General features: G+C 55.9%; 1 protein-coding gene across 2 annotated transcripts; it reads right to left on the bottom strand.

Moving 5' to 3' along the window:
- Positions 1 to 1,677: 1,677 nt before the first annotated feature.
- On the bottom strand, positions 1,678 to 19,871 carry UFD1 (ubiquitin recognition factor in ER associated degradation 1). Of its 2 annotated transcripts, XM_062181951.1 has the most exons (12): positions 19,749 to 19,871; positions 18,938 to 19,070; positions 18,417 to 18,449; positions 15,752 to 15,873; positions 12,974 to 13,104; positions 11,977 to 12,049; positions 10,376 to 10,444; positions 7,486 to 7,551; positions 7,258 to 7,305; positions 6,434 to 6,522; positions 5,763 to 5,844; positions 1,678 to 2,572 (listed from the first exon to the last, which is right to left on the bottom strand). In XM_062181951.1, exons 1-12 carry the CDS (start codon positions 19,749 to 19,751, stop codon positions 2,498 to 2,500), a joined length of 924 nt encoding a protein of 307 aa, XP_062037935.1. In that variant the 5' UTR covers positions 19,752 to 19,871; the 3' UTR covers positions 1,678 to 2,497. The 2 variants fall into 2 exon arrangements, with proteins under 2 accessions (XP_062037935.1, XP_062037936.1); XM_062181952.1 differs by lacking the exon at positions 19,749 to 19,871 and having other exon boundaries at positions 18,964 to 19,039.
- Positions 19,872 to 20,114: the final 243 nt, after the last annotated feature.

The raw sequence follows: 20,114 nt of genomic DNA, 5'->3' as shown, positions 1-20,114 counted from the left end.
GACGACGAACTCCTCGCTCGCCTCCGTAAAAGGCACCAATAACCAGCACGCCTGTACTAAACAGCCAATCACAGCCGGGGGCGGGGCCGCGCGGGGAGGCGGGTCCCCAGAGGGGGCGGGCGGGAGGGCGTGTCCCGAGGCGGGCAGCAGCCGCGGCTGGGGAATGACAGCTGCCACCTGCCTGGCGACCAGCGGGCGTTGGGGGCAGCGAAGCCACGTGATTTGGCTGCACGGACATGGTTCAGGCCAGATCTTTTCGGCAGCTTTGTTATCTTCCTTGACCTCAGAGATCTGGTTTGTTTCTGCAAACACATACAGCTCTCAACTCTGCGCCAGCTGACCCCCTAGGTCTGCAGCTGCAGTGGTGTCGCCATGGTGTCCACTCAGGGGAGTGGCGCTCACCAAGTGACGGAGGCTGTTTGGGCGTGACGCATGTCCTGGGACCGAGGGCCATCAGAGCTGGCACAGCTGGGGTGGCCAGGGTTGCTTTGCTGAGGGCGTGGGCCATCAGCACAGAGACAATGAGGCCAAGTACAGAAGGGGCCGGGCGTGTAGAGGCTCCCCGGGATACCTGTGCTGTGGGTCTCCCACATCTGTGAACAGAACCATTGGCTGGGGAAACCTGTTCCAAGGCAGTGGCTGGGCCCATCCCAGAAGCAACATGGAAGGTGGCTCAGGAAGCTGTGATTTTTTTTTTTTTAAGATGTATTTATTTGTTAGGTAGTTACAGAGAGAAAGGTGTTCCATCCACTGGTTCATGCCACAATGGCCAGAGCTGGGCTGAACCAAAGCCAGGAGCCAGGAGCTTCTTCTGTGTCTCCCATGCAGGTGCAGGGGCCCAAGCACTTAGGCCATCTTCCTCCACTTTCCCAGGCCATCAGCAAAGAGCTGGATCAGAAGTGGGGCAGCCAGGACCCGAACCGGAGCCCATATGGGATGCCAGTGCTGTAGACAGGGGCTTCCTTACTATGCCAGAGCGCTGGTCCCCGGAAGCTGTGGTTTTACCACGAGGCTGGCTGTTGACGTGCTGCCTCACGGTCCAAGTGCCGGAGAGGACACTGAGGAAAGCTGCAGCAGTAACAACCAGGGCCAAAGCTAAACGGCCCCCGCAGTGGGGTCTCCCCCTGCCCAGGAAGGGGACTGTGCCTCCAGGGATGGAAAAGGAAGGGCTTCATTGCATACACATAGCAGGCGTGGCGTGGTGAGAATAAACCCAGGGCCCGGCCTACCTCCACTCCTTGTGCACAAAATGGCCACTTGCCAGCCAATGCAATCCTGCACTTGGAGGCCACCCCACCCACCAAGGAGGGCTTCCACCTCTGCTAGGGACCCTGAGGTCACTGCAGGCCTTCGTGCCTTCCAGAATCAGCAATGGCCACTGTCAGTGACAAAGTGGCAGCTGCACCAGAGGGCAGAGCCCGAAGCTGCGCAACCGTCTCTGCTCCTCACTGACCTATGCTGGAGAGGGCACCTCCCCTCTCCCAAGTGTGGCCAGGAGCCCCAGCCAGGGCATCTGGCTGGCCTGGATCAACCCACCCCAGGGGCCAGGGAGCCTGAGTTTTCCAGAAGCGCCAGGAGCACACAGCACATGGGACAGCTGCATGGGGCCTGCCTCCAACGCCTGGCCAGCCACTCATCTGAGTCAGTACCTAATCAGACATAGAGAGACAACCCGGGTTTTGGTCATTTGCCTGTTTTTATTGGAAATTCTTGATTTAGAATTATTTGTAAAGAACAAATTCAAAATGATAGGATCAGCATGTCAAAAGATCTCACTCACATTATATAGAAAGTGAAGATCTGAGACCAGATTAATAGTCGTCAAAAATAAAGACAGGTTGGCAGAACCCTGGACAATGCAATAGATGAAAACTGGGAGGGGGGTGTAGGTGTAGGGAAGGAGGAGCGAGAGGAACGTCACCGTCAGCATTCACCCACTCACAGTCACATCGGTGTCGCCACGGAGTTGTTCCCCATACAAATTCAAAATCAAAGTGTGAACTCGACTCACACCAGGGTCTCCTTGCTGAGCAGTGGTGTATTTGAGGGGAAAAACCAATACGTAAAGTAGAAGCAGGGACACCCTTTCTCAGACACTTACACTGCCGCCAAGCAGTGCAACAGCCATTACTTACAGCACAGCTCTTACTAGCGAAACCACTTTTATTCTAGGCCAAAGACAAGGCTGAGGCAATCGACCTGGGAAGAGAATGAATGAAGGAAGAGAAAGAGCACCCCGAGTTGGAGCAATGGTTTCATCAGAAATTAGGGAACTCTGCTCCCCTGGAGGCAGTGGGAGCCCCGCCCCCAGCCCCAGGGAGTGGCTGCCTGTGGGAACCCCAGCTGCTGCACGCCCAGGTCAGAGCTGATCATTCTTCTGGAAACAAACCCTAACACCAGAGTGTGCTCTGCTGAGTCTCCTCCCTGGTGAGCCAGTAAGCAAAAGCCAGTAAGCTGTAACGGATTCTTTATTGTCCAGCCAGCCGAAGGTCCCCACTTAGGGCTTTCTTCCCTTTTTACGCAACGACTGTCCTTCTCCAGAGAAAGCGATGAAGCGGCCCCCAGCTTCTTCCTGGGTGTGAAGACAAAACACTATTTTTAGAAACTCTCTAGAAGTCTACCAGCTCTACCCTGGGACTCATGTACCAGCCACCTACATTCCTTACCTCCAACTACGAATGAGAAATGTCTCTAAGACATAAATACCAACTGCCATTGACTACTGAGAAACAAAACCAAGGTGACTGTACAAATGCTACTCGACGTACGACGGGGTTGCAAAGCCATCCCGAGCCGACAGCAGTGTACGTCCAAGGTGCTGTTCCCCAACTGACCTTCCAAACACAACCCAGCACACTGACTGCGGGCCTGACTGCAGCCGGGGCTCTTGCTCCTGCCCAGCATCCCCAGAGGCTACTCTCCCACACGGTAATAGCCCAGGAAAAGATCAGCATCCAAAATTCAAATGGTCCCTACTTTTTAAAAAGATGTATTTATTTTATTCAAAAGACAGTGTTACAGAGAAAGAGGGAGAAATAGAGACAGAGAGTGAGCTTCCACCTGCTGGTTCACTCCACAAGTGGCCCCATCAGCCAGGGCTGGGCCAGGCCAAAGCCAGGAGCCAGGAGCTCCATCCGGGTCTCCCACATGGGTGGCAGGGCCCCAAGGACTTGGGCCATCCTCTGCTGCTTTCCCAGGCACATTAGCAGGGAGCCAGATTGGAAGAACCGGTACCCACATGGGATGCCGGTGCTGCAGGTAGTAGTTTAACCCACTAAGGCAAAGCACCAGCTCTGTTCCTACTGCTCTCACACCATCATCAAGGTGAATCATCATAAGCTAGGGACTATTTGTATATCCTTTAACAGAATAATCATTCTCAACGTAAAAAATATAAAATATACCCTCCCAAATTCACTCATCACTGCCACCCAAAAATAACTTTTCTGTACCTGCTTATATAAACTGTCTTCCCACTTAATTTCAAAGCCAATGCATTTCTTATCTAGTGCATTCCAAGGCACTAGACAATCCCATCACATAGGCGGGTCAGACTTCTACCATTGGACACTCCCATTATTTCCAGGTTAGCAGTACTTTATATATTTGAAAGGCAGAGTGATAGAGAGATCCACTGAGCTTCTATCTGCTGGCTCATGCCCCAGATGGCTGGGCTGGGCCAGGCCAAAGACAGTAGCCAGGAACTCCACCCTAGTCTCCCACATGGGTGGCAGGGGCCCAAGCACTTGGGCCATCATCTGCTGCCTTCCCAGGCACATGAGCAGGGGCCTGGATCAGAAGCTAAGAGCAGCCAGGACTCAAACAGGCAATGTGATATGGGATATGGGATGCTGGCATTGCAGGCAGTGGCTTAAGGCACTGTACCACAATGTGCACCTGCTGCTGCACTCCTCAAGTGCCTGACACAGCTCCGTCTGAGACCGAGGCAGGCGCCTGCAACTCAGTCTGGGAGCCTCTCAGGGTGCACACTAGCAGGAGCTTGGAACCAAAGGAGAGCCAGGACTTAAACCCAGGCACCCCAATGTGGGATGTGGGGATCTCAAGTGGTACCTTAACTGCTGTGCCAAACGCCAGCCCCAAGGTTTGCAGTGTTTTCAACTACATGCTTTGCAGCCTAAGTTTTGTCAAGCTTCTTATTTTTCCTAGAAAAGGAAATCTTAGATAACATAGTTCCCATATTTTCTTAAAAAGATTTATTTATTTTATTTGAAAGTCAGAATTAGAGAAGGAGAGACAGGGAGAGAGATCTTCCATCTACTGGCTCATTCCTCAAATGGCCACAATGGCCAGTGCTGGGCCAGGCTGAAGCTAAGAGCCAGGAGCTTCATCCCAGTCTCCCAAACAGGCGAAGGGGCCCAAGCACTTGGGCCATCTTCCACTGCTCTCCCAGGAACAGTAGTAGGGAGCTGGATCAGAAGTGGAGCAGATGGGACTTGAACCAGTGCCCGTATGGGATATCAGCACTGTGGATGGCAGCTTAACCCGCTGTGCCAGCACCAACCAGGCAAGTACCAGTATTTTAGAACCCCTGGCTCATATGAAATCAGTTAGTTTGGCTCTGCCAAGGCACCCACAGGCAGAACCTGAAAAACCAATCTATGGCAGGCTACTTGGGTTTTTTTTTTGTATGGTCTGCAAATGATGCTGTAAACATCCAAATGGCCCTGGGCAGTAAAACAGGTCTTCACTCCTGATAGACTAACCAGCCCTCGGAAACATTCCTGCCTGCTTCCCTCACTGGCAGGAAAAGAACTTGGCTTTTCCAAACGGTTGAGAACAGCAGGTAATTTTTTCACCTGCGTTACTGTGGTCAGTGTGGGGCATTGTCTTTTCACTCATCTACACAGAAGATAAGGATTCTGTCATTTCCACCACGTCCCTGGCAGCCCCGCCTCCTGCAGCGCACTGCACCTCCAGTGGGGCTGTCCAGGGCTTACATGGTGACAATTGTGACATGCGCTACAGCTGAGCCAGGTGGTGGCCCTTTCCTACACAGCCTTCTGTTTGTCCTGTTGTCAACAGCTAGGGCCAGCAAGTCTCCATATTCTCCAGGGACTCTAGCCCGCCCTTCCTCGGTGCTGTACACAGTGGTGGAGTCTCTATACCTGCTTTCTGGACCCCACAGCTTTCTCGTTCCTACTCCCTTCCTTCATGCTAGTGGGGTCCATCCACCAGTGGCTCCCAAGAAAGGATGAATGAGGAAAATCACTTTTTGGCACTGTAGTGTCTAAAAATACTTTTCTGTTCTCCTGTTTCATTGATAGATTGGTTGGCAGTGAGTATGCTGGGGCTGTCATTCAAAATACTGCAGACTTGGGGTGGGCGTTGTGCCGTAGGAGGGTAAAACTGCCACCTTATAGTGCTGACAGCCCATATGGGTACCAGTTCGAGTCTCGGCTGTTCTACTTCTGATCCAGATCCCTACTCATAGCCTGGGAAAGCAGCGGAGGATGGCCCAATTGCTTGGGCCCCTGCACCCATGTGGAAGACCCAGGGGAAGCTCCTGGCTCCTGGTCAGCCCTACTCTGGCCATCGCAGCCATTTGGGGAGTGAACCAGCAGATGGAAGTTCTCTCTCTGTCTCTCCCTCTCTCTATAGTTCTGCCTCTCAAATAAATAATAAATAAATCTTTAAAAAAAAAAATTGGAAAAACAGTGACAGGAACAGCTCTGTTCAGAATGATCAGACTCTTGGTCGCCACTAGCCAACACCGCTTCTCACTGCCAATGAAACAAACTCACCTCTTCAACCTTTTTGACCAGTGGACGTGAATTTCTGATGAAAGTGATCTTACCAAGTTTGAATTCATAATTGGGAATTCCTCTGTAAAGAGAGACAAGGGCAAATGCTAATTTCAGGGACTGAAAAAAAGGACTCAAGGTTGATTTGACAATGAAGAGGCAGGCCAGCGAAGAGACAGCGGCTCCGAGGGACTGTTCCCCCTAGAGGGTGCTGGGAGACCCTCGCATCCTTCTAGCAGGCAGCCGGGTGGGGACTGAGTTCTGGTTTGGCGTAAACCCTGGGGGTGGGGGGAGGGGGGGCAGGCGGCTGCAGACTCTGGGCCTGGCTTGTGAGAAGGGTCATCTGGAGTTGTGGACACTGTCCCTCGGCTCCTTAGGAGGCTGGATAAAAACCCCATCTCCAACGTTCTCCTGCTCACGCCCCGCAGATGGTGGGCGCATTTCGCCCTTGCCCCTGCCGTGGCGGCCACCGGAGCAGAGATCTGCTGTGGCAGTGCCTGCACCCCACAGGGACTCTCCACCCAGCCAGGGAGAGCAGCAGGTGGCTGAGGCCACCCCACAGCTGCTGACCCAGGTTTTTGTCACCAGCACCAAGTGAGGCTGCCCTCACCCAGGACGCTGGCGCAGACCCTCCCCAGACGACAGCAGGAGCAGAGCCAGGACAGACCCACCTTTTAATGTCTCCAGGCTTGAGTGGGGAGGGGCTGGGCTCCACCCCTTTCTTCTTGCCGTCCAGTCTGTTTCCAGAGCCGGAGAAGGCCTAAGCAGGCGAGCAGGAGAATCAGGCGCTGAGCCCCCAGAACAACACGCAAGTGCCCTGTGCTTCGGGGATGCAAACTGGGGGCATGGCTCAGTCCCCCTCGGGGCTGAAGCCCTCCCTCCCCAGCTGCTTGGAGCTCTCTGCCTTTGCTGCAGGGGAATGCCTAAGCTGGAGAGAGCCCTCTGGCCGTGTGGCAGCCAACGCTGGGTTCAAAGGTCACCCGGTCTTTCCAAGGCCAGCCCAAGCCCCGGGGGCTGGGCTAAGGCCTCTGGTGTGCCTGCTTCTTAGCTCAGCTTCCCATTTGCCCTCTGGTACCAGCACACGAGCACCCAGGGGTCACACATGAGCCACCTCCACCTGGTTCCCAGGGAGACTGGCCAGCGGCCATGCTATGGCTCCTGATTGCCAACTCACTTCCAAATGGGGCAGGCAGAGAAAAACAGGACAGGGAGACAAAGCAAACATGGTGAACCTCAGGGAAGGACAAGGGCGTGTCTGCTGTTGGTTGGCAGGACAGCCTGAAGAAGAAGAAAAAGTGGGGAATGCCTGACAGGGTTGCTGGGAGGACTCTAGGCAAAAGTGGATGTAAGGGGCTTGGACACTGAGCGAGCAGCAGACTTGCACGTGCACGGGGACGCAGACCCTAGCTCCTGCTGCTGTCCACGCGTCAGCAGATGCCTGGGGCGGAGGCAGCGGAGGGTCTGGCTGCGGACAGACTCAGGGCCTGGTACTCACACGGAAGCCCAGTTCCCCAGTGTAGCCACTGTGCTCGGCTTCGCCTTCCTGATGGAGAGACAGGAACACAGAGTGAATGCCAAGCTTTCCCCTTGAGCCTCTGTGCCTACCGCACCCACGCCCCAACAGCTAGGACACAGCATCGCGCCCACCCCCGGCCCTGGGAACCCAGAGCAGTACCAGAAGCTTAAAGGGCAAAGGTGCAGGGGCACTGCAGAGGCCACTTACCGCCGACTCCTCGTGCTGGACTTGTCTTTCGGGTTCTTTGTAGCCCAGAGGAGCATCAAAGTCCACCTGTGTTTCCAAGATGAAAAGTAAAATTTGAGACGTGTCCATATTGGGTGCTTCACCTGTCTTGTTGTTTTTAACTGGGATAGCTGTAGACTCACGTGCAGGTTTTTTTTTTTTTTAATTTTAAAAATTAATTTATGTATTCATTTATTTAAAGTCAGAATATCAGACAGAAAGGGAGAAACGGAGAGGGAGAAAGACACATACGGCAGAGAGAGACAGATATCATCTTTCACAGGCTGGCTCAATCCCAAACAGCCACAGCAACCAGGTCCGGGCCAGGCTAAAGCCAGGAGCCAGGAACTCCAGCTAGGTCTCCCTTGTAGGGGGCTGGGGCCCAAGAACTCCTGCCATCTCCCGCTGCTCTCCCAGGCACACCAGCAGGGAGCTGGATCGCAAGCAGAGCAGCCAGGGGCTGAACCAGCACTCCGACACTCTGGCACCAATTCACACGCAGGTGTAAGAAATCACACCCAAAGATGCCTTGTCCACTCGGCCCGGTTTTCCCAATGGCAATGTCTTATACATTACAGGCCGGTGTCACTGCCAGGGCACCCACGCTCGTACAGCATGCTGCTCTCCTTCAGACCTCCCTGGTGCGCCACGTACTGCGTGTGTGTGCGTGTGTGGGTTTCTGTATTATTAGATCTGTCTCCTACCACAGGGATGCCCGAGATCTCTGACAACCACTAATCTGTGTTCAGTTGTGAAATTCTGACCCTGTAAGAATGCTACATGAAGGCCGGCACCGTGGCTTAACAGGCTAATCCTCTGCCTTGTGGTGCCAGCACACCGGGTTCTAGTCCCAGTTGGGGCGCCGGATTCTATCCCGGTTGCCCCTCTTCCAGGCCAGCTCTGCTATGGCCCGGGAGTGCAGTGGAGGATGGCCCAAGTGCTTGGGCCCTGCACCTGCATGGGAGACCAGGAGAAGCACCTGGCTCCTGGCTTCGGATCAGCACGATGTGCCGGCCGCAGCAGCCATTGGAGGGTGAATCAACGGCAAAAAGGAAGACCTTTCTCTCTGTCTCTCTCTCACTATCCACTCCACCTGGCAAAAAAAAAAAAAAAAAAAGAATGCTACATGAATCAAAGCACACAGGGGCAGGTGTTGCAGCACAGTGGATTCAACTACTGCTTGGGACACCAGCATCCCATTGAGTGCTGGTTCAAGTCCAGGCTACTCTGCTTCTGATCCAGCTCCCTGCTAAGGCACTGGGAAGGCAGCAGATGACCCAAGGGCGTGGGCCCCTGCTATCCACATAGGAGACCAGGATGGAGTGCCAGGCTCCTGGCTTTGGCCTGGCCCTGGCTGCTGTGGCCATCTGGAGGGGGAACCAGTAGATGGAAGACCACTCTCTCTCTCTGTCCCTCTGCTTTTCAAATAAAATATTTTTTTAAAAAAATGAAAGCAGGGGTAGATGCTGTGGCACAGCGGGTTAGAGCCCTGGCCTGAAGTGCTGGCATCCCATATAGGTGCCGGTTCAAGTCTTGGTTGCTCCACTTCCCATCCAGCTCTCTGCTATGGCCTGGGAAAGCAGCAGAAGATGGCTCAAGTCCTTGGGCCCCTGCACCCATGTGGGAGACCCGGAAGAAGCTCCTGGCTCCTGACTTCGGATTGGCTCAGCTCCGGCCGTTGTGGCCATCTGGGGAGTGAACCAGCAGATGGGAGACCTCTCTCTGTCTCTACTTCTCTCTGTAACTCTGTCTTTCAAATAAATAAAAATAGATTTTTAAAAATAAGAAAAAAAATGAAAGCAGTCTGTAACACATAGTTTTTCATAATACCCCTTTTTGGTCAACTTTTTGATGACCCTTCATATGCATGTTTTTCAAATTGTTTCTGCATTGAAATTAACTGGTCTTGGGCTGGCGCTGTGTTGCAGTAGGTTAAACCTTCGCCTATGGCACCAGTTTGTGTCTCCACTGCTCCACTTCCAATTCAGCTACCTGCTAATGGTCTGGAAAGGCAGTGGAGGATGGCTGTGGGCCCGTGCACCCACATGGGAGACCCAGAAGAAGCTCCTGGCTCCTGGCTTCGGATGGGCCCAACTCTGGCTGCCGTGGCCATTTGGGGAGTGGAAGACCTCTCTCTCTGTCTTTAACTCTGCCTCTCAAATAAATTAATTAAATATTTTAAAAAATTATCTGATCTTTCAGTTCTATTTTCCACAAATGTTTTGAAGTCCCCATGTAGTTCATCCCTACTCAGGAGACTTAGAAGGCTTCCTCAGATCTTAAGAAAATTCATGGAGCCAGTGTAGTGGATAAAGCCGCCACCTACAGTGCCAGCATCCCATATGGGTGCCAGTTAGAATCCTGGCTGCTCCACTTCTGATCCAGCTCTCTTCTGTGGCCTGGGAAAGCAGCGGAAGATGGTCCCAATCCCTGGGGCCCTGCACCCACATGGAGACCTGGAAGAAGTTCCTGTCGCCGGATCGGCGCAACTCTGGTTGCTATGGCTGTCTGGGAATTGAACCAGCAGATGGAAGACCTCTCTCTCTCTCCCTGCCTCTCTGTAGCTCTGCCTTTCAAATCAATCAACCAAGAAGGAGGGAGGGAGGGAAGGAAAGAGGGAGGGAGGAAGGAAATTCATTCCTGGGCGGGTCTGAGCTGCCCCGTGGATTCTGCCAACTAAGCCCTGGGGGCAAACTTGGCCACCACCACCAGCCCAGAGAGGCCACAAGGCTGGTGGCCTCCTCTCATGCTGTTCTGCCAGCACCTGCCTCCTCTTCACCCCAAACAGTCCAGGGGCTCAACTGGCAGGGGCCACCCAACTCTCCACCTCTTCGGGGCTCAGGCCCACGGAACACAGGACACAGTCACTCACGTTCATGTCACACTCGATGATGGACACGGCCTTGTCTGGTTTGGTCTCCATCACCCGCAGCTCGTAGATCTGTGGCGGGAAGGCAGAAACCAGGGTCAGGTGGTTTCGTGGCAGCACTGGGCATGACCTCGGCCCAGGCCACTGTGGTTTTCTAGCACGCTGCTGAGGACACACTCCGTCCTCGCCCACACCTCCTACGCCGTGGGGGGTGGGCTGCCTTTGCACCCTCGTGTCACAGATATCGCTCCCCACGAGTGTTTCAAATTAGACAGGGTGGTGATGCTTTGAAATGCAGAAGGCACAACCTTTAACCCAGAAAGCTCACTGCTAGGAAGTTACTGTACATAAACTGTTAAGTACTCAAAGAGAAAAGTCTGAAAACGCTCACTCCAATGTTGCTAGTAATGGGCTCGCCCCCAGAATGCCCAGCAACAAGGCCAGTGAGATGACTTCTCTTTGCCAGTATGTAAACGCAAATTACAGTGATACAAGAGGATGCTGTGTGGCCAACAGTGATGCTGCTGGGTGTCTGGGATGATCGGATGTATACAAAGGAAGGCAAGAGGCACAGAAGTCGGGCCGGCCCTGTGGCGTAGTAGCCTAAGCCCCTGTCTGCAGCGCTGGTATCCTATATGGGCACTGATTCAAGCCCTGGCTTTTCCTCTTCCTGCTAATGCAACTGGGACAGCCATGGAAGATGGCCCAAGTGCTTGGGACCCTATACCCTGCACCTGCATGGGAGCCCTGGAAGAAGCTCCTGGCTCCAGAGTGGCCCAGCTCTGGCTGTTGCAGGCATTTGGGGAGTGAACCAGTGGAGGAAAGACCTCTCTGTCTCTCCCTCTTTCTGTCTGTAACTTTGTCTCTCAAATAAATAAATCTTAAAAACAAAACAAAAAAAAAAACCTTTAAAAAAAAACCAAAAAGCAGCACAGGGTCAGATGTGGCCCTGCTGGCTTGGTCCGGCACTGCTGCAGGTTCTCTTTTTACCTGGGTTCTGTCTTGCTCTCCTGGTCATTTACACAGGTCTGGAGAGTCCCACCACTATAAAAACCTACACAGGGCCCAGTCTGTCTTCAAAAACATTAACAGATGAGAAGCAGAAAGGGCTATGTGTCACTGTGTGGATGCGCCCCCGCTCATCTGGCACTGGGCTGTTTCCGGTCATTTCCCTGCTGTGGCCAGTGCTGCCATGAACATCTTCTGTGCTTCCTGGGACAGACTGCAGGCCACACGCATGAGTGGGGTCACGGACAAGGCTGCCAAGAAACTGCAGGGCGGTTTACAGGAAACACCGGCATACACTGCCAGCAGCGAGGGGAGGTATCGCCCCAGAAGGGTTCACTCAGGTCACAGGTGCCCTGTGCTGTTTCTGAGATAGAATGGGCAGCCCCCCCACACACACACAGAGCAGCCAGGTGTGCCACGGAAACAGCACGAAGCTCCCTCACCCGCCACACACCAAGCCCCAGAGCAGAGCTGCTGCACCGAGCGAACCCCTGAGGACTCACAAAAGCCAACAGCGGCCGGCAATAGCGAGGTGCTGAGACCCCAGCTCGCCCGGCTCACGGGGAGGGGCTCCTGCTGGGTGCGCCCGAGCTCACCTTCTCGTTGTAGTTGATGGCAATCACGTCCCCGGTGGTGAGACAGGCAAAGTTCCTGAGCGCGTTCTCTAACCTGGAGACGCCCAGTGTCAAGGCAGCACGGCAAGGGGGCGCACTTCACCTCCCAGCAGGTCCCCCCACCCCCCCCCACCCTGAAGGGTTCAATGATTTCCTGTAGCTAAGCAGAGCGAAGCCGGTCCTGAAAACCCACAGCTCAATCTAACAAGACTACCCAGTGAGAGGAAAGGAACCCCCGGGGTGCAGTACCACGGGGAGCGAGTCTCCCAAACGGGCTGGAAGCTTCCACCCACAACAGCCTGAGAAAGGGAGAGCCCCGAGGGGACTTCATGAAGTTAATGGACAATGGTGTCACGTGGGTGCACACGTTTGCCAAGCAGATCTAACCACGTGTTGTTTTAATGTGTGTAAATCAGACCTCAATCAAATGGGTTGATTGAGAAAAAAATCCCATGGGAGCACAGACGAAAACAGGGAATCCTCTCAGACTGCCGGAAATCAAGGATGCCTTCATTTTCATTTTTGTTGTTTCCATCTTTTGGGCCGGCAACCCAAAACATATGGGTGTGTGTGTGTGTGTGTGTGTGTCATCTTCTAAAATTCAGAGTTTTAAAAAAAATTATAAAGGAAAAAATTGGCACTATGGCGCAGTGGGTTAAGCTACTGCCTGCCGTGCCGGCATCTCACGTGAGCTCCAGTTCGTGTCCTGGCTGCTCCACTTCCAGTCTAGCTCCCTGCTAATGCGCCTGGGAAAGTAACGGAAGGTGGCCCAAACCACGCCACCATCCTCATGGATTTGCAGGTTTTACATAAAAAGGCAACTCCAGACTCCACACCCCGACACGGCACAGCCCAGCAAGGCTCTCAGCGCCGTCACTCGCAGTTGGACAGGGTGAGGCTGCCCAGGGTTCCCTCTCCGGGTCAGAAGCTGGCACACCCATCCTGCATCAGAAGAACCCTGGTGGCTTCAGAAGGATACACGGCTTTCGGGTTGGTGATGTCCAGGAAATCGGGACTCTGCGGCTGGAATTTGGAGTAGGTGGCCACCTGCAGGTTGACGCTCTCCACCTGCACCAGGCCCCCTTCCTCCAGCAGCAGATTCTGCATCATCTGAAAGGGGAAGGCTCCGTGAGGCTCCTGCACACTCGGTGACCGGCACGCACCCACCACGGACCTGGGCCCGGCACAGGAGCCTGAGCCCAGGCTTGGAGGCGGGGAATTCAGCTGTGAGGTGATGTCAGCAATGAGGAAGAGGGGCCGGCGCTGGCTCCAGTCCTGACTGCTCCACTTCCAATGTAGCTCCCTGCTAATGCGCCTGGGAAAGCAACAGAGGATGGCCCAAGTCCTTGGGCCCCTGCACCCATGTGGGAGACCTGGAAGAAGCTCCTGGCTCCTGGCTTCAAATCAGCTCAGGTCCGGCCATTTGGGGAGTGAACCAGAGGATGGAAGACCTCTCTCTCTTTCTCTACCTCTTGGTAACTCTGTCTTCAAGTAAATAAAAAATAAATCTTTAAACAAACAACAACAACAAAAAGGAATGAGGAAAACTCAAGCAGGAAAACTGGTGGAAGGAAGACGACCAATAAAGGGGGTGCTGCTAGGGCCCTGCCTCTCTGCCTCCTGGACTGTTCCAGGACTCCCAGGGACAGAGGGCGTCCCCCAGGGTCCACTTCTGAGCTGTCCCACAAGCAGCTTACAAGGGACTTCGTATGAGGTTGGATGATGACTGACCCTACAAGGAACAGCCCACAGGGCTGAGGCCCAGGGCGGCGACAAGGCCTCAGGGGTGTCTGCTACTGAGGGTTGTAGCGGAAGTGCCCACGAAAGCACCACTTGCCTCTGTGAAGCCCCTGGTAAGGAGTGAGACAGAGATGGGTGTCGGGGACACAGGACACTGCAGCACGGCCATAACCCAGGTCAGAGGCAAGGCTGAGTCAGGAATGAGAAACCCTGTGTGTGTCTCAGAATGACAGGCCGTGTCACACTGAGCACCACAGAAACAGAGGGGTGCGGCGGGACGGGGAGGCAGCTGGCTTCAGTAAAAGGACGTGTGTGGCCCCGGACAGTAACGCTCCAAGGATCAGAGTGAGCCTGCTGCAGGCCGAGCGCCCAGGCCCCGTGGTGGGCTTTTCTGGAAACTCGGTCAGTGAGTGGAAGGTGGCTCTGAGCACACGCAGGGCAGAGTAACACAGGAGAGCAGGCCCGGGGACGCCTGGCAAGAAGGGGCTGCCTTCCTCAGCCAGGCGCAGGACACAGCCACGCGGTGCGAGGAGGACAGGGTCAGACCACGGCCTGGGGTGAGGGCCTGGCTGCCGGAAGAGCACACAGGGCATGGCGGGCACCCAGCTGGGCACGTGTCCAGGCAGTCGCGAGTGGCTGGAGCAGGGCCGCAGGCTGCTCAGCACAGGAAGCCTTTGCCTGCTAGAAGGCTAGCTGCTGTTCCAGGCTGGCCCACCCAGAGGAGAGCGGGAGCCTCCAGGTGGGATGGAGCCCACCACTGGCCACGGCAAGGGCCCTGCTGTCACACCCTCGAGATCCAGCTAGGGGCTACCAGAAAAAAACCAAAAATGGCCTACAGGCCTGGTCTTCCACCTGTTGGTTCACTCTCCCAAGATCTGAAACCGAGGTCAGCAGCTTCGTCCGAGTCTCTCACAGGGGTGCCAGGGCCCAAGCACTTGGACCATCTTCCACTGCTTTCCCAGGCCAGACAGCTGGACTGGGAGTGGAGCAGCTGGGATTTGACCTGGCGCCCCTATGGGATGCTGGTGCTGCAGGTGGAGGCTTAACCTTCTATGCCACAGCACTGGCCCCAAGGGAAGAAAGAGCCCTTCAGAACCTCAACACATCCAGGAAATCAGTGGTAAGGGCCACACAGCCACCACGCCGACGGAGAGCAGGCTGTGCTCCAACTCCTCGGCCTGGGGGCGGGCGTACGGAGGCAGCTCCTCGCGGGGGCCTCAGCACACCGCTGTGGCTATGCCCAGACAGAAAGGTGCACACCTCCCTCCCTCTGTGGGTTTCCCACAGCTCAGCCTGTGCGGACACGGAGCTGGTGGGGGAGGGGAGCCGCTGGGCCCCACAGTCACCCAGGTGGAGCTCCTGCCACCACAAGGTCCTCCCAAAATGCCGGCACTGGTCTGCTGGCTCCTCTGAGGTGTTTGGTCCCAGGGCAAGCTCTGGAGGCCCCCATTCCCCTGGCCATTCAGACCCGAGTCCACAGGGCGTCTTTGAAGTGGACTCCAGGCCAACAGAAGGGCCTAGAGAGGAGCAAGGAGCTGAGTGCTTTGGGAAGATCTGGTCACCAGCACGTGTGGAAAAACACATATGCTGAGACAGAAACTGCTACAAGTACAGGGGAAGTGTATACAGATCCGGAGCCGTGGGGACGGCTCAAGTGGCTGGGCCCCTGCCAGCCAGCCACATGGGAGACCTGGGTTGAGCTCCCAGCTCCAGGCTTCCGTTTAGCCCAGCCTTGGCTGGTGTGGACATTTGGGAGCGCTTTATCTCTTTGCCTTGAGAATAAGTTAAGAAAAAAAGAAAAAGGTGCCGCTGTGGTTTCTGTCAAAGAAAAAGCTTTCCCCACAGCACCACCAAATCTTGAGTGTGGCAGCCAAGCAGGAGGGGTCGGGGCCTCCTCCCTCCACCAGGACTCTTGAGCGTCACGCACATGCGCCGGAGGGCTTCCCTGCCCACAAGGCCCCTCCCTCACTCTGCGACAGGCTGACGGGCACAGGCTCTGGCGGCAGCCCCCACTCACCCAGTGGGGCAGGTAGCAGATGCCCTCGTCAGCCACAAACTCCAGCACGCCGCAGTGCGTCATTCGGTCCGAGTTCTTGTTGGTCAGTTTGAACAGCATGGGGTAAGTGATGTTAAGCCGGCCTAAGAAAGAAGACAGGCTATGAGACGCGGCTCCAGGGAAGGGAGAGAAACCTGTTCTCCCAACGCCCTCCCCTGGAAGGAGCCTCCCACCGCCCGGGCACGCTCCACATAGCCCTGCTCCCCGAAATCGGCGCTTGGACTCCGAAGTCCCCAGAGGCACCCACTGCTGTGACCACACAGCACAACGCACGGCCCAGGAGAGGAGCTGGGCCAGCCTGCTGGCTCAGGCTGCAGTGCCGGCGTAGACTTGTGGTGCTCTCAAAGCAGGTTTTAAAAACGGCACGTTCATTCATTTGTCCATACATAACTTAAGTGCCAACCACGTACTGACCCAAATCCCTGCGCTCAAAGGTTTCTCTGAGAAAGAAATCCCGAGTGTACAGATGCAGCGGGTACTGTGGGAAGGGTGGCTCCAATGTTTTGGGGCTGCTGGGACAGGCTCCTGCAGGCCAGGGAGGGAATCCCAGGCAGGGGAGGCGGCCTGAGCCGTCTGAGCAGAGGAAGGAGCCGAGGCGTGGAGGGGAATGGCTGGCACTTACATGAGACAGGCCTGGGCCCAACCATGGCAGTGGTCAGGTTGGGGGAAGGAGGCCAGGCAGGGCCACAACCTGAGTGGGACCTAGCGCTCGGTGTCAGGCAGGCAGTGTGGGTCTAGCCCAGTCCCCACACGGTGAATCCTTTCACTTTGGTGGCCCATGAGGGGACAGCTGGAGTCAGCAAACAGCACGCTGGCATGCTGACGTGGGAGGGGCCAGGGCACAGAGGGAGGGGCTGGCCACCCAAGGCCAGAAAACCCTGGAGGTCCCAGGCCCTGGGGAGGGATCTGAGAAGGTTCAGATGGCACTAATGGTGTCTGCCATGTGCCATTGGCCCATCCCCCCCACGACAGTCAGGTGGGTAGATACTAGCACCACCCCTTTTCACCTCTGGGGAAAACAAGGCACACAGGTTAAGCACCGTGCCCAGGGTCAGCCAGCTTAAGAGCGCGGTTCTGGGATCCAAACACAACCTGTGGGCGTAAGACTGGGGACTCAACTCCCGGGGCCGACAGGAGCTGGTGGTTTGGACGGGTGTACCAGCGGAAGTCCCACGTAGCTTAGGGGCAAAGGCACACACATTTGGGGTCTCCCCAAGATTCAGTTGTAACCAAGCAGAGCAGCAGAGCTTGGGCAGGCAGCTCCCAAGGAGCTTTGGGGACTGGCACCCCAAAAGGCCTCTCTGGGACCTGTTCCTGCCTCCAATGACCAGGTCTGGGTGCTGAGAGGGGATCCACACTCTATCCACCTGGCTGGGCCCAGGACCTACTGGGTGTGGCCCACGGCTGGTGCTGGGTCAAAGGTTGCGTCCCCCTTGTGGCTGGGGTCAGATGGGCTGGGGCAGCTCACACACACAACACGTCAACACACGGCAGCTCTGACCACGGGTGTCCCCGGTTAACTGAGGGCGCTGAGGTTGGAAGGCGACATCATCAGTCAAGAGTCAGGCCAGGCAAGTGACGTCAGAGCCACCACCGTGTGCGTCCAACACCGGCTGTGGAGCTGCCCCTCTCCAACCCCTCCCCGACCCTTCTAGCCTCCTGCCTCGAACAGGGAGGTTTCACAACACAACATCCTGAGTCGCAAAAGGCAAGATTTCTGTCCATGTCTGGGGACTGCGGGGCTGCGTGTAGGGTCTCCAGGCGGCTTACAAGGGACAGGGGTGGGGGAGAGAGAGAGAACAGCCCGGGGCCTTTCCCACTCCTGCAAAGAGGCAGTGAGAGAAGCGGCTGCTGGGGCGGGAGACCAGGGCCGAGTTCACCGCGCTGAGGATGCAATGGCAACCTGAGGGTTAGAAATGGGGGTGGGGGTGGGCGCCCGAGGCTCCAGAAGATGGGTGGTAAAGAGAGGAACCAGCACGGGGCATCTTCTGGGAAAAGGGACCATGTTTTCCTTTAGGAGCAAACCTGGTGAGGCCAGGGGGCCGGCGCTGTGGCACAGAGGGTAAAGCCACCGCCTGCAGTGCCGGCATCCCATATGGGCACCGGTTCAAGTCCCGGCTGCTCCACTTCCGATCCAATCTCTGCTGTGGCTGGGAAAGCAATGGAAGATGGCCCAAGTTCTTAGATCCCTGCACCCTCATGGGAGACCCGGAAGAAGCTCCTGGCTTGGAATCGGCCCAGCTCCAGCTGTTGCGGCCGTTTGGTGGCCCCTGGTATCAGCTGCCCCAGCACTGTGGGAAGTGCTAGATGCCTTCATATCTTTATTCAAGCGTCTGGAATCCCAAGAGTGGCTGGCGTGGTCACTCACACAGAGGAGCGGAGGCGCCCAGGGCAGTGAAGTCAAGGGCTCACCAGCCCAGCGCTGCACACCAGCCACCACCATGCACCATCTCCCCCTGGGCACCCGCGGCCCGGGTTTTCCCCAGTCCAGCAGCTGCCCTCCGGGGGACAGTTCACAGCCAGAGGTTGACAGAGGCTGCCCGTGTCTGATGTCGGAGGGGCCTGCACTGATTCGCGGCATCCATTTACCTTACCTAACTTCCCAGGTCACTTGGAAAATACTTACTGAGTTGATCGAGGGCCGAGGGCGGCATAATTACTGTGAAAAAGAACGTTGAAGAAAGATTAAAAAACAAAATAAAATAAAAATAGAAAGGATGCAGCAAAGGCAAAATGTGGCTTCTGTTCTTTTTAAAAAAAAAAAAAAAAAAGTTGTAAGCAGAATTTTACGAGTAGCCAGAGTTCCATAATGCTCTTTCACTACAGAATCTTCCACTGGGACTGGCACGGTGGCATAGCAGGTAAAGCCGCCGCCTGCAGTGCCGGCATCCCATAAGGGCGCCGGTTCGACTCCCGGCTGCTCCACTTCCAATCCAGCTCTCTGCTGTGGCCTGGGAAGGCAGCAGAAGATGGCCCAGGTCCTTGGGCCCCTGCACCCACATGGGAGACCCACCCCCACCGAGCCACGACTGGGCCAAGCGAGCTTCACCGTGACATCAGCTCTGCTTCCCGCTCGCAGGGTAGGGACGGCAGGAGACTCAAGGGCAGGAGAGGTGAACTATATTCAAAAGAGAAACAGGCACATACTCTTCCCTCCTTTCTCCACATCTGACCTGTCATTAGGCCCGGCTAGCATGGACACGGAGAAGCAGCGGTACTGCGTGGAAAAGCGGTTCTGGAAGACGCGAGGGATCGGGTGGTCGAACATGTTGAAGGAGAACTAGGAGGAGAGAGGAGCGGGTGTTAGGACGGGACGACGGGGACATGCGTCATCGACAACGCACCACGCTGAAACCCTGGTGGACTAAGGTGCTGTCTCTCCCCCTCTCTGTCTGCCACTCTGCCTCTTAAGTAATAAATTTAAAAAATCTTGAAAAACCCGGGGCTGGCGCCGTGGCTCAGTAGCTTAATCCTCCGCCTGCAGTGCCGGCATCCCATCTGGGCTCTGGTTTGAGTCCCGGCTGCTCCACTTCCGACCCAGCTCCCTGCTGTGGCCTGGGAAAGCAGTGGAAGATGGCCCAAGTCCTTGGGCCCCTGCACCTGCGCGGGACACCTGGTAAAAGCTCTTGGCTCCTGGCTTCCGGTCAGCTCAGGTCTGGCCGTTGCGGCCATCTGGGGAGTGAACCAGCGGATGGAAGACCTCTCTCTCTGCCTCTCTGTGGCTCTGCCTTTCAAATAAATCAATAAATCTTTAATAAATAAAAAAATCTAGGCGATGATGTCCAAGCGGGCCGTGACCGCGACACAGGTGGTTCGTGGTCACGGGTCCGGCTGGTGACCCGAGCGCCCCAGGCTGCGGCCCGGGTGACTCGGCATCTCCGCGCCCGCCCCGTCCCTTCCCCGCCAGGCCCCGGCTCCGGTCCTGGCCTCGGGCTCCGGGTACCGACCGTTTGCTTACCATGATGAACACCGCTTTGCAGGCGCCGCTGCTCCCACACCACCGTACGATGGAAGCCCGCCGACGGCTCGGCAGACAGTGGCCGCCGCCGCCTCCCCGAAGCCGGGACTCCCCGGGAGGCCTACCGGAAGCGCCGGACCTGAGACCCGGGGCGGGGGACGTGCCGAGGCCTGGCGTCTGCTGCCAACGGGGGAAAGCCAGGGAAAGGCGCTGGGAGGTTAAGCTTCCTACAAGTCAATAGTGAAATGCCCTTTACTGGCGTACATCTTCTCCTACAGACAGTTTTAAAGCTTTCAAAAGGAAGTTTTGACAGGACTCCCCTCCAGACGAATTTGGTAGGGCCCATTCTGCTTACTGACTACACTA

The sequence above is a fragment of the Lepus europaeus genome, chromosome 23 (assembly GCF_033115175.1).
Source record: "Lepus europaeus isolate LE1 chromosome 23, mLepTim1.pri, whole genome shotgun sequence".
Classification (NCBI taxonomy): Eukaryota; Metazoa; Chordata; class Mammalia; order Lagomorpha; family Leporidae; genus Lepus; species Lepus europaeus.
Note: the sequence above shows the minus strand (reverse complement) of the source record. Positions and strands in the feature narration are given on the sequence as shown.

Coding starts and splice junctions, on each gene's coding strand:
- UFD1 (XM_062181951.1), bottom strand. Junction 15,874..18,416: donor CTCGGCCCTCGATCAACTCA/GTAAGTATTTTC, acceptor CTTCTTTCTTAG/GCCGGCTTAACATCACTTAC. Junction 6,523..7,257: donor CTGGGGAACTGGGCTTCCGT/GTGAGTACCAGG, acceptor TCGCCTGCTTAG/GCCTTCTCCGGCTCTGGAAA.